Source organism: Parus major, chromosome 12, assembly GCF_001522545.3.
Source record: "Parus major isolate Abel chromosome 12, Parus_major1.1, whole genome shotgun sequence".
Classification (NCBI taxonomy): domain Eukaryota; kingdom Metazoa; phylum Chordata; class Aves; order Passeriformes; family Paridae; genus Parus; species Parus major.
The window spans coordinates 13,242,101-13,254,835 of NC_031781.1; the positions used below are offsets into that span (position 1 = coordinate 13,242,101).

General features: G+C 46.0%; 1 protein-coding gene across 21 annotated transcripts in view; it reads right to left on the bottom strand.

Moving 5' to 3' along the window:
* Window positions 1–12,735, bottom strand: part of CADPS (calcium dependent secretion activator) — a 205,842-nt gene that overhangs the window by 18,581 nt on the left and 174,526 nt on the right. For all 21 annotated transcript variants that reach the window (XM_033517383.1, XM_033517380.1, XM_033517378.1 and 18 more), the window contains 4 exons: window positions 11,785–11,859; window positions 10,631–10,714; window positions 5,525–5,557; window positions 2,809–2,916 (listed from right to left, as the gene is read on the bottom strand). In XM_033517383.1, coding sequence (XP_033373274.1) covers window positions 2,809–2,916; window positions 5,525–5,557; window positions 10,631–10,714; window positions 11,785–11,859 — 300 coding nt within the window. The remainder of the gene's footprint in view (window positions 1–2,808; window positions 2,917–5,524; window positions 5,558–10,630; window positions 10,715–11,784; window positions 11,860–12,735) is intronic.

Sequence of the window (12,735 nt, forward strand, 5' to 3'; positions counted from 1 at the left end):
CCTAACACACTCTGCAGCCTCTGTTACTGGGAGGAAAAAAATGTGGAATAAATGGAAACACAGGGCAGGATTGCAGAGAAGTGCAGGGATTAGGGATATCCCAGGAGCTCAAACCCTACAGAATGTGCGATTGACAACCTTGTACTGTGCACCTCTGCTCCTGCACTGCTCAGGACTGTGCAGAAAAGGGATGTAGGCCCACACCATGAGTGTCTTTACTGTGACCCCACTGGGTACCCAGGACCTGCCTGCAGGAGGTTTAAGCTGTTTCCTGCCACTGCTGTCCCTATTGTCATACAACAGCCTAAACTGGACCGAGATTTGACCAGGGCAAGCCAGCACCGCCGCACTAAAGCAGCTGAGGACTTGGCTGTGAAAGTGTTAATAATCTCATTGCCTGGAGAAACTGCAGCTAAGAGGATTTCTCCCCTGCCAGGCTGGGGGAAGAGGGAACAAAATCAGGTCCACCTCTAACTCAGCATAATAAATACCATTTTTGATTATTTCTCTTCTCCTTCTTATTAAAGAGGTAGTTAGTAACTAAAATATCCTAGGAAAATAAGACCAAAGGAGCTTAAAAGACCCCAAGACCATGCTGTTTTGCTGGGCTAGGTGAGAGGGGCAAAAGGCTGCAGGGCTCTGTCTGAGTAATGGAGTTAAGCACTTGCTTCACCCAAACGTGAGTGAACACAGCACCAACTTAAATGGGGTCTGGTGGCCCCCATGTAAACCCTGTGCTGCTGCTGACCACAGGAGCCAGCTCCTTCTGCTGCAACCTGACAGAGACAACACATGACTGCTCAAAACATAATTCCAAGTTCTGGGTGACAAGGGTTTGGCACAATCCATTCCCTCCTTGCAAAGCCACCGCCCCACAATTCACCCTGCTCATGGGCACACACTCACGTACATGAGACACATGCAAACATGCCAGCAGCATTAGATCCCAACTCTGTCCCACTGGGATGGGAACAGAAATGGGAACAGCTCCCACATGCTGCAATTCCCACCTGCAGCCAGTGTAGGTCAAAACAGGCAGAGCAATGTAAAAACCCCATCCTTGATTATTTAATTCCACATGGATCAGGGAGACTTGACAAAGGCAGGGAGGGAAAGAAGGGTTTTGCATTTTTTTGCTTTCCAGCAAGGTAGCTGCTCTTTCATTTTTTTGTTCATGTCAACTGTTGATTTGTTTAAAATACGGCTTGGTAAAACCAAGTATGAGTGGATCAAACTGAAATCAATATTTGTGTTAATTACAGCCTTTTGAAAATTGAAAATAATGGCCCAAATCGGTACAAACACACCAACTGTGAATCATAGGGAAAGGATGAGGGAAAAGGCAGTGTGGGCATTGAAAAGAACAGTCCAGATGAGCTCTGGAAATTTAACTGCTCGTGGAATAAATTTCAACACAAACGAGCAATGCACTCGCAGGCCCGCTGCAGATGGAAGCGACAGTCTTTTGTTTTATGTTTTGTTTTTTCTCCCCATGCCTGCTTGATGGGTGATTTGCGTCTGGTGCTCACGCTGCAAACTCTCCCGGGAGCGAGCACGAGCCGAGCCCGGAGGAGGCACTGCTGTGCTCTGTGCATGAATGAGGCATTCTCAGTGGATATGGGTCATGCTAGTAGATGTACACAGTAAGATTATTTGACTCTTAATTCATGCCACTTGATATAATGTGATAAAACATTTGACATGAGAGATAAGTTCCATTTTAATCTGGTAAATTACAGGGGAAAAGAAAGAGTGGGAATTGTAAAGGAAGAAGAGGTTTCTGAGGGACAGGTAATGTGCAGAAAGAGAAGTATCGAGTGAAGGAAAGAGGTTGGTTGGGGAAAAGCAGCTTTCCTTGCACACTGAGGAAGCAAAAGAGTGAGTAAAGAAAGCACAGAAGGCTGTTAGAGTTCCAGAGCCAGGAGATAGAGACATGGCACTGCTGAGAGATGGAGGGAAGGAAGGAAGGAAAGTAGGGAAAGAAGCTACTTCAAACATAAATTGAGATACAGACAAATATCCTAGAGAGACTGAAACACTAATGCTGCAGGCTGGTCATCAACAGATAACCTTTACTATAGAACAGCTAGAAGGACAGAAAGGCTGTAACAGAACAAGAGCAACAGAAACAGAGATACTTTTAACATGCATCCAAACCTAAAAAACCAGGCATCACAGGTCACTGTTCTCTCACAGTCCAACAAACTGATCTTGTCCAACTGAAAATTAGCTGTGAACATCTGGGTCAGTTCCTACCAGCCATCTTCATCAAGGAGACCATGTCTCAAATTTAACTTTGCTGGCAGACACCACAACATGGTCCTTCTTTATACCAAATCCTGTTCATAATCAGCTGTTTTGATCAGCTTTCAAAATTAGAGTTGAGTATGTTAAATTTGCTGTCAGATTTGGAGTGCTTGTCAATGAAACAATGCAAAATGTGCAGAAGAGCTGGCCCTTAGCAAACACATCTGCCAAAAACCTGGCTCATATTGGAACAGTGAGAACAATGACTGAGATGTTCTGATACAGAGAAATTTACACAAGCTGAAACATACTAAAGAGCTCTCTTAGAAGATACTGTTTATTTAAAATCCACACACAGACTAAGACAGTAGACTAGAGTAAAGATTTAAAGCAGGCAGAGAGCAGATACGAGCCTTAGTCAGAAAGAAAGGAAAGATTTATTTACTTTTTAAAGCTATTACTAATAAATTTTCTCAAAATGTGACTTATCCTCCTGTCTTATTTTGTCACATTTTGGGTCTCTCCTGCTTGGTGTCCAAGGAGGAGAGGGCATTTACTTACATCAAATAACCTTTCTATATACATCTCCTCATTGACCTTATCACGCAGGACATCCTGAGAGTGGCGGACAAATGTCACATAGGCATCAGCAACATCCATTCCTGGCTTCTGCATGGAGGAGAGAAGAAGAGAGACAGAGAAAAACATGAATAGTGACACAGGGAGCAGCTTCTCTGTGCAGCCTCATCACTGCTTTTCTTTCTCTTCCATCTCCTGCTGTCCTCCTGCAGTTTGCCCTTTCCTTACCTGACGGAAACTTACCTGATGTCACATTTCTACAGCTCTCTGCAGAATTTAACTGGTTTTTAAAGAGTAACCTACAAGCATCCGAGATTTTGGGGATAACAGCAAAAAGCAAAACAGCTTTAAAGCAAATGGCAACTGAAGCAGCTGGATGGGAAAATATTAAAAAAAAAAAAAAAATCTTGTTTGAGTTCACATCGCTTGATATATTGGATTCAAACTTACCTCAAAGGAAACCCATTAAAATATGGTAACACGAGTCATTACAAGAGCTGCCAGAAAACCTTAAATTTGTGTGGCACATTGTAAGTTTGTTAATAACTAGTGTCATTAGTTTCCATTACTGTGATTTACCTCAGATCACAGAGTATCATTTCTCTGCAAGATACGATTGTCAGCCGCTGTAAATTGAAGTTAGTTAACACATCCGTGTAATTTCCAGGGTGAAAATGAGGACAGTTTGGAAAGCAGTGGGAAGGGAGTTTTTTAATACAAAGCAAACAATTATCAAGCAAAGGGCCAGTGCTTGGCCCTTGGGAAGGCAGTGACATTTCTTAACACTTACTGCAACAATGACAAGGTATTAATTTGAAAAACAATGAGGACAACACAAATGTGGCAGCAGTCAAGTGTTACACTTTCAAGCAATTTTCAGTCTGCTGATCGTGCCCATTCCAAGGCAGGATTAGACGGATTGGTTTGTACCAAGACAATTGCAACAGAATCACAGAATTAGATTTAACTAACATTTGCAGAATTAAATTTAACTGGTGTGTTTCTGTTCAACACCAGGATTTCCCCTCTGTCCTGTAATCAAACAGGTTTTTTTTCCTCCTTCCCCTGGAAAGGCAGCGGCTCATGGACCACGGGGTGGCTCCTGCCCAGTTCTGGCAGCTGTGTGGGGCTGGTGGTTGAGTTCATTAAAAATGTTGAGGCTGTCAAGGAAGCCACTGTAATCTGGTTTTGTTTCCAGGGGCAGGTGGGGAAACAGCTGAAAATGAACCCAGGTGAATGATTTCTGCTCTGATTTACACAAAGAACTGGAGCATCTGTCTGGCTTTGAGGAGAGGAGCAGACCCTGCTGCAGACCTCCCAAGGGTGTCCAAGGTACAAAGGTTTTGGAAAAGCTTGAAAGGGTTACATAGCATTTTACTAAGACCACCTCCCTGGAGATGCTTTACTTTCCAGGAACATAGAGGCCTCAGAGAAGATCATGTTTCACCCTAGAACTGTTCTGTGTTCAAATTCCTGATGACTAAATATTTAAGGTGCACTGAAACAACTAGGAATTTCATCTGAAGGACCTCCACATTTTCAGGAAAAGAAATAAATTCTGAGTTTTTCTTCCCAAGGCTCTCAAAATCTTGCTTTTATTACTCCAAGATAACAGGATGCCAAGATCTGCACTGTGGTACTTTAAATCAAGCAACACCTCTTACTGTTCAAGAGTTTGTCTTTTCCATGCTAGGCTAAAGATGTGATAATTTTGTAGGCAACATTTAGGTTGGGCTAAAGGGCTGAAAACACCAAATGCAGATGACGTGGTCCAAGATGTCTGATAAATTTATCACATTGTCATATAAGAACATGCAGAAAAATACATCTGCATTAAATATACACACATTTTACACACACATCATCAAACTCAGCCGAGTTATTCTTGATTTCCACCACCCAGTCTAACCAGGTGCAGGAACTGGTGTGGTATATAAAGATCTATTTTTCTGCATTTGCAGTTGCTCAGGATCTTTCTGCCTGTAAATGTTACAGTAACCCCTTATTCCAGCCAACATTCATATATTACACTTCAACTTAATTTAAATGTAAATTTCTGGCAAGTTAAGTGCTCTGTCTAAGAACATTAAGGGCTCTTTTCCTTATGAATCAAGGTCTAATTAGAGGAGACGATGTACAGTTTTCCTACACCAATTACAGAAAAATGGAAAAAATTATTTTCATTAACAATTTCCCAAACACATGTTGGTAGCTCATCATCATTTCCCCAAAGTAATAAAAAAGTCATTTTCCAAAAGAGTAAAATAAACCAACAATTAGAAGAACAAAAATAAAATAGATTAGCTAATGTGTTAGATGTGTGTTGGCTCAGTTCTAACATGTCTGGACTTTTTGTTTGGAAATTATACTGTATTTGTACAAGTCCAAATGAAGAATTAACAGAATGCACTGCTCCCATTTTTTTTTTTTTTCAAATGTGATTCAAGCCAATTGCATAAATATGGTACCTTTTTGACACCATCTGCAAATTGTTGCCTAAACAGCCTCATAGGTCTCCATTAGAGGGTAACTGCTCATTATTAACATAATGGAGATATCCTTTCCAGTTCAAATGTTAGAAGTATGAAGGCCCATGGCTCAATTTTGGCTGTTAATGCATAATGTGGGTTGCTACACATGCCATAAACCAAAGCACGATGCAAATTACTATGACAGAAGTTGTTTAAATTGTGCTTACGGGTACATCCACGTATTTGGAAGCAGCCTTCACCTGTAAAAGGAACAAGAAGAAAGTTTTAACACCATCAATACCTTTTCAGGTCTTTTCTTTTATTCTTTAAACTCTGTAAGACAATCTCTAGCCAAGACCTGGGACAACATAATGCTGAGTAGGTTGAAAAGGGTGATGAAACTCGCTTTCCTGTCTAAAAGGGTGGTATTTTTGTTGTTGTTTTTTTTTGGAGAGGTAACTTTACTGCTGCTAAAGCTCTAATAGCAGCAGATGATAGTGTGGGAGTTGTGCTTCTACTTCAGCGAGCGGGGGAAGACGGGGTTCGTAAGAAGACATCGTTATTTTCTTTGGAGGCCTCGCTCTCCACCTGATGCCACGTGTCTCCCAAGGCACTGCATGTCTCTCCTGCTGGGAGCTGTATCCCAGGGGCAATGGCAGCTCCCCTGGGAGCAGGGGCATGATGGCATGGTGAGGCTGGCAGGGGCCTGCACCAAGCCAGACACAAGAAAGCACCCGAAGGACCCTAATTTTGCTCCTTTCCCATTGTCCTGCCCACGTCCCACGTCCTGCCACAGTGCTTCCCCCAGCAGTGCAGGCTGCAGCCTGGGATATTGTCAAGACCAGGCTGCATGAGTAACCTGGATAGTGGAAGGTGTCCTTGCCTGTGGGAGAAGGGTTGGAATGAGATGATTTTTAAGGTCCCTTCCAACCCAAACCATTCTGTGGTGCTCTGCTGGGCTGAGGGTTTTCTGAGAAGTGTAGCACATGAGTGTCTGTGGCTGGGCTGCTTGGAAAGTTGTGCTCTTGTTTCACAACCCAGCCCTGTTGCCTTCACATGCAGCCTCTTCTGCACTTGTTCCTCCCTCATATCAGTGAACTCAAAACAAAAACTATTTTCCCCCTTTTTGCTGGCCCTGATGCTGGCAAGAGCTTGCAGACCATGTTGGGGCAGTATGCTTGTGCCATGCCATGCAGAAGTGCCCTGAAGCTTTTCTGCTTCCCAGACTGAACAGCTCCCTCATTTTTAGAAGATGCTATTGGAGGCAGGGTATCAGAGATGGACACTGCACCCTGTGGTGTTATCACAAGATGGTGTGATCTGCAAGACCCCAAACTGACTTTGTCTATGGTTTTTCCATGCAGCAGGGTGCACATTGCCTGGCGCAGGAGGCGGGGTGGCCCCTGACGTCAGGGCCAACTCTTCCAACTGAGCAGTGCCCAGCTGGCCACAGAGACCTTTTTCCCACTGTAGCATAAGGCACAGTGTCTAGAAAGAGTATGGCTGGGATTTTCCACAACGCTTCTGCTTTTAATTAGGGTAAGCGTTGCCGGCCATCTTTGTTTGGGTGTAAAAGCTCACCTGCTTTTAAATATTTCTAAAGCTACCATTAAAACAGCCTAAATATAACACGCACACAGTTGCATCTTGGGATGAATAAATTATGTGTCCCGAATGAGAGAATGAATGTATGTGTGAGACAGAATGTGAGAGTGGGTGGAAGCACTCATATGGTGTGTGTGGGGGGTGCATAATTAAGCACAATGAGGCGATACAAAAGACCAGACTGGTGGTAATTGCCGAGGTGAACGCGGCGAGTATTGGCAGAGCCCGGGCTGCCGAGCCGGGGGGCAAGAACAGAGGGAAGGGCAGGAGGAGGGCACCGAGCGCCTGCTGCTGCCGTGAGACCCCGGGGCTGGCTGCCGGAGAGGCTGCAGGGGGACGGGGCATGTCCCAGCACACGAGTTTACGAAGGAGGCAGCAAAATCGGCACCACAGCAAACACTTGTCTCCAGGTATTCGTGTTTCCAGCCAGCTGTCTGGAGACCTTGCCCTGTTCTCTGCATTTATCCTCACAGCTTTCTTGGGAGGTGGTGAAGCGCTGTCCCTTGCTCCTGCGGAATGGGAGCAGAGGAGCCTCAGCCTCCGTGCGTGAAGGCAGCTGGAACCCATCCAGCGGATGCAGCTCCAGGAGAGCAGGCAGTCATGGCACACCCATGCAGGCAGGGTGCCCATGCAAGCACCAAACCAGCAGTTTTTCTGAGCAGAAAAGCCCAACAACCAGGAGGAAAGCCTGGAAAAACAATGTGGCTCAACAGCCTGCAGAACTCAAGCTGGGGTCCTTGCTCAGGGTTACACCTGTACCTTCAAATATCACATGGAACATGAAGTCAGGCAGAGGCAAACCTGCCTGCTGAGTGTGGATTTAGCACTCTTGAGTCCAGCTTAGCGCCACTTTCAAACTACCTTCTCCAAAGCCAAGAGGCGACAAGAATAACTCAGCTTCCTGCGATCTCCTCCCTCCACCCACAAAAAAACTGAGCTGCTTCTCCTGCCCACTCTCCTTTAATCAGAATAATTACTTGTTTTTCTTTAAAGTCAGATTTGGCTACATTTAGTGAAATTTCCAAACTGCCGGATGTTGTGTGATTTTTGCTAGGCTGCCGTTTTTCACAAAGTATGTGACTTTGCCATGAAACATCTCAGTTTACCATACAAATTTTGCACAGAACAAAAATAAGATCTTTTACTTCTGTCTCCCTTGGGTAACATGGAATCTTTGGTTATAATTACCACAGGTGTAATGCTCTGCCTACGGAGGCCATCCAGATTACAGGAAATTTTAGCAGCTGCCATTCCTGAGAGTCAGTGGATCTCCACATGCAGACACCCAGCCAGGGCCTGGGCTGCTGCCGCCAAGATGCACTCAAATGTAGCAACAAACAGAAAAAAAAAAAAAAAAAAAAGTCTGGCCAAATTTAGAAGGGTGTTTTCCTCTCAAAGTGCTCTGCAAGGAGAAGTGGCTAGTGAGAATTTATTAGGACAACAGATGCATTAATTTTATCTTGAATTTCGAGGCAGGAATTGGAAATGAGGATATCCTACTAGGTGATAAAACTGTCTGTCACAAGACCCCCGAGTACATGTCACTTGCAGAGCGCCTGGAAAACACGCGATGAAAGAAGTTGGTGGAAGGGAGTGGGAGACTAATGCTTTCTGGAGCTCAGTGGCTTGGACCATCACACTTTGTTGTATTTGTTCAGACAGGGAAAACGTGGGAGGTGCTGCAAGCATGCTGTAACAAGAGAGAGATTCTGTATTTATCACTGCAAAGACTAAACACAGCAAGTCACATTACTACTGCAGGGAGAGGAGACTTGCTAAGCCCAGTGCCAGAGGGGTCAGGGCTGCTCCTCAGCCTCCTCTCCCAGTGGCTCCCAGCAAATATGGGGGCCAAAGCGAGAGACGTCCCTTTGTCAGGAAGGAGCAATCCTGCTCCTCTGTCGTGTGCCCAGCCCACTTGCTGTGGGCGAGGGACCAACACTTTCCTGGAGACATGCACACACCACGCACAGCAGCTATTTGGATATACATCCCTTCCTGACTGAAAACTCATGAAATCCAGGCTTTGGGACCATGGTCGAAGGCGGTGAAGCTGTTGGAGTGGGACAGACTGTTTTGCTGCTGCTGGGGCAGTTAACTGTCAGTAAGTGTCTGAGGAGCAGCAGAGAGGATGCCTGAACCCCATGCACCCACGTGCTGGTCCTGACAGGTGCCCAGAGCCCAGGTGCAGCCAGGGCTTTGCTCAGCAATCAAAGGGAGCAGCACTCGGCAGTGTAAACAGTAGGATGTGGTGGGAGCAGCGCAGCATCAACCGAGGAACAGCTTGGATTCACGGAGAAGGAAGGGCTGCACATTACACTGTCTACACCGGCTGATGCTGGTACTTCCGATGCCTGGAAAGCTGCCGCCTCCACATCCTCTGCTGCTGGCACACAAGCATTTCCTAACCCTCCACAGCACTGGAACGAAGGAAGGTATCCAGGTATCCAACCCAAGCCATCCCCTGCATCCCCTCAAGCACAGGTGAGCACAGCCCTGGGGCTGTAACCACACGGGGTTTATCCTGGGAGAAGAGCTGCACTGCAGGGCAGTGAATGGAACACCCTCCCTTCCTCTCTTCTCTGAAGAACAAAGTGTCTCCAGCACACCTGAAAAGGCAGAATGCTTAGTTTGAACCCCATGGTGGTTCAGATAAGCTGCCAGACTGTGTGCACAAAGCTGCCAAGAGCAGTTTCTTGCCTCTGCTGTTAAGCCTTCCTAAATCCATCTCCATTTCCAGATGGATCCTACAAACTGCCTCAAACTCAGCAAAAGGGCCCAAGAGTAGCAAACAGCAGACATTTGCAAGTAACTAAGACAACTCCAAAATGAGATTTTGGAAAGCCTTCCCAGTTTGCAGAGCAGTGCCTTCTGCCTCTTGCCCAGTCTCTGTGAACAAGTCAGTGCAGGAGAGGCTGCACATGAAGGCAACAGGGCCGGGGTGTGAAATGTGAACACAACTTTCCAAGCAGCTCAGCCACAGGCATTCCTGTACACAACTGTCTGTGTGCTGAGCAAGTGAAGTCCTGCTTGCACAGAGACACTCTTGTAAACTTTCTGGCACATGCATTTTCAGAAGACCTTTGGAAATCAGCTGCCATGTGTTCATCCTAAGAAGCTGTCACAACACTTTTCTGGAATACAGCTCTGATTGTGAAACCATTGCTGGATACTGAGGCCAGTTTTGCACAGATATTGGTCTGGTCCTATACCTTGCTAGGAAATACGTGGTGAGCTGTGGATTGGTTCCTCAGTGTTAGGGAGAAATATGGTATTAGAGGCATCTGGTGTATTGTGACCTCATGGAATTTCCTCTACCTTGTTCCCTTTTAGAAACACATTGTCACTCCCTACATCTCCCTTATTTTGCTGTTTACTATTTAAGGTGGTCACTGTTATGGCCAGAAGACTGAGAGGAACACACCCGTCACATGAAGCAACAATGAAGCTAATTGCATGTACAATGCAACGGTTTTTTTCATCTTCATATGTATCCTCTACAGAATAAACTTCACCAAGTGTGAATCATGGATGGAGATGGCTTTTCTCTGTGCATCCTAGATGTTTATGTACTGTATATCTGCATACAGATCATTTGTCTATTCATGTGGAGTGATCAAGCATCACAGAAAGGAAGAATTATTAGGTAGCTGATCTAGTCCTGAGAGAGCAGGAAGATACAACTCAGAAAAAAACCCCAAAAAAACCCGGAAACTATAGTCTGTACTTACAGTAAATGACAGGAATGAAGAAAACAAAGTTCCTTCATCATATCTAGACAGTTTGGCCAAGACTCCTTCCAAAATGGTGACAAACTACAAAGACAAAGAATACTGCAGTTATTTTTAATAGGTGGACAAGCGTGTAAAAATCTGCATCACTTTCAAAGGAGCCAGTGGACCTCTCAGCATTGCTAGAGGAATGGACCACCTACCCACCCCTGAGCACAGTGGGCGGGGAGTGGGGAGAAAGAAGTTCTTCCTTTTGCTGTGGTGCGACTCTTGCTGACTGGGAATCACCCCTCAGCGTCCTGGGTGGTGCAGGGGACAGGAGGTGGGTGCAGTGTGTGGGGAATCCAGCAGAGCCTCTCTGGGTGGGGAAGGCTGGGGCTCCTGCTCCCTGTATGCAGTGGCAAGCACGCAGCTAGCTGGGTATTCTTGCAGAAGAATTGAACTGGCATATGTTGGCGGATTATGTTTAAAGGTCTCCACTGTATAATAGGGATGACTTGTTCTCAGAAAGTTTGAAACTAGAAGAAAACACACCCCACCATCTTTCTCCTTACATACCAATTCCCCTCCGTGTTAGCACGGCACACCAGACCTACACAACCACCCAAGGGGAATGCTGGCAGCTGAGCTACAGAAGCTGACTCTGATGAAAAACAATTTCCAAACAATTAAACCTGACATTTTGGAATGTATTTCCCACTACTGTCATCTCTAAATTAATTTCTTAGAAGAGCATATGGTGATTTTGCACAAGATGAGCTATTTTGTCCACACAACCTCATGCGTAGGAGTGGTGACCACCTCTGCATGCCACCCCAATGGCTCTGCAGCAGCATTTAGCAGTGCCACCCCCTGACTACAGCTACCCCAGTGCTGTGAGGTGATGCTGACCATGGGGTGCTACCCCATGAACGTAACACCCATTCCTTAAAGCCACCTCTGGCCCAGTATGGTAATCCTGCTAGCAGAGTATTACGTCTCACGCAGTTCCTTATCAACAAAGAGTCACCATGAAAGGACTGGGAGATGTATGATCTTGCCTGTGAGAAACAAGAAGCCAATTCAACATCCTAATGTGTCACATTTTAATGGAAACGCACATATTAAAAATGCAATGTTAACAGTGAATCACTTCACCTGAAGCCGAGGGTTACCTTTGCCACTAGGAGTGTTATCATTTCTTTGACGGTTTCCTCAATTAGTTCATCTATTTTTGAATGGTACTGGTGCTAAAGAAAAATAAAAGGAGAGGGGGAGGAAAATATTAGCATTGATCACAGCCAACAGCTCTACACTTGTCAGTCTCTTCCCTTGGTAAGCCACAATACATAGTATTAAGCCAAATAATTATGCAGCTTATTACCCTGGGTCCCACTGCAGTGACCAGCGACTACTTACACTTGTAGGAGAGACCTTGAATTCAGGAGAATCCTGCAGCAGTCTTGAAGCATGGGCAAACCCTGCCCTGTTCCGTGTGCCCGCAGCTCTGGGAGCCATGTGTGGATGTTGGAGGGGAGGCTCTACCATCCCTGTGAGAACCAGCACCCAGTGCTCCTAGACATTCTGACATCCCTTTGCTCCACTTCTGTGGGCATTATCCTGTCCTGGCACATGGATTGCAGCGGACAGTGGGACACACTTGCTGCTGGAGGGGAGCAGGCACTTGCCCTTTCCAAGGGCACTGCAAACCACCCAGCCCTCAGCGTGGGAATGGGGAGGATGTGCTGCTCTGGGGGAGCTGGCAGCGGGCTCAGCCACTGGCAGTGGTGCTGCACCCTTCCCACCTGCTGCAGCTGAACCTGTGTTCCCCCGGGGTCAGCGGGCACATGGCTCCAGTTAAGCACTGGTTCAAATTCTCTGCTGTTTTGTACTGTGAGATAGATTTAAAAACCACCCAACAAACCACGACGAGCCTTTTGTCCCATGCAAAAGCCAGCAGGCAGTGCAGCGCTGAGCCCCGGGCAATGGCAGATCCCGTGGCAGTAGCTCAGCACTGGCTGACCAAGGCCTGTGCCTGCAGCACCAGCATTTGAGTCTTCAACCCAATTTCTGCACATGCCAAACCTTGCTTAGCTTGGGAGCTCTGATGCGATCAGCTGCAATAT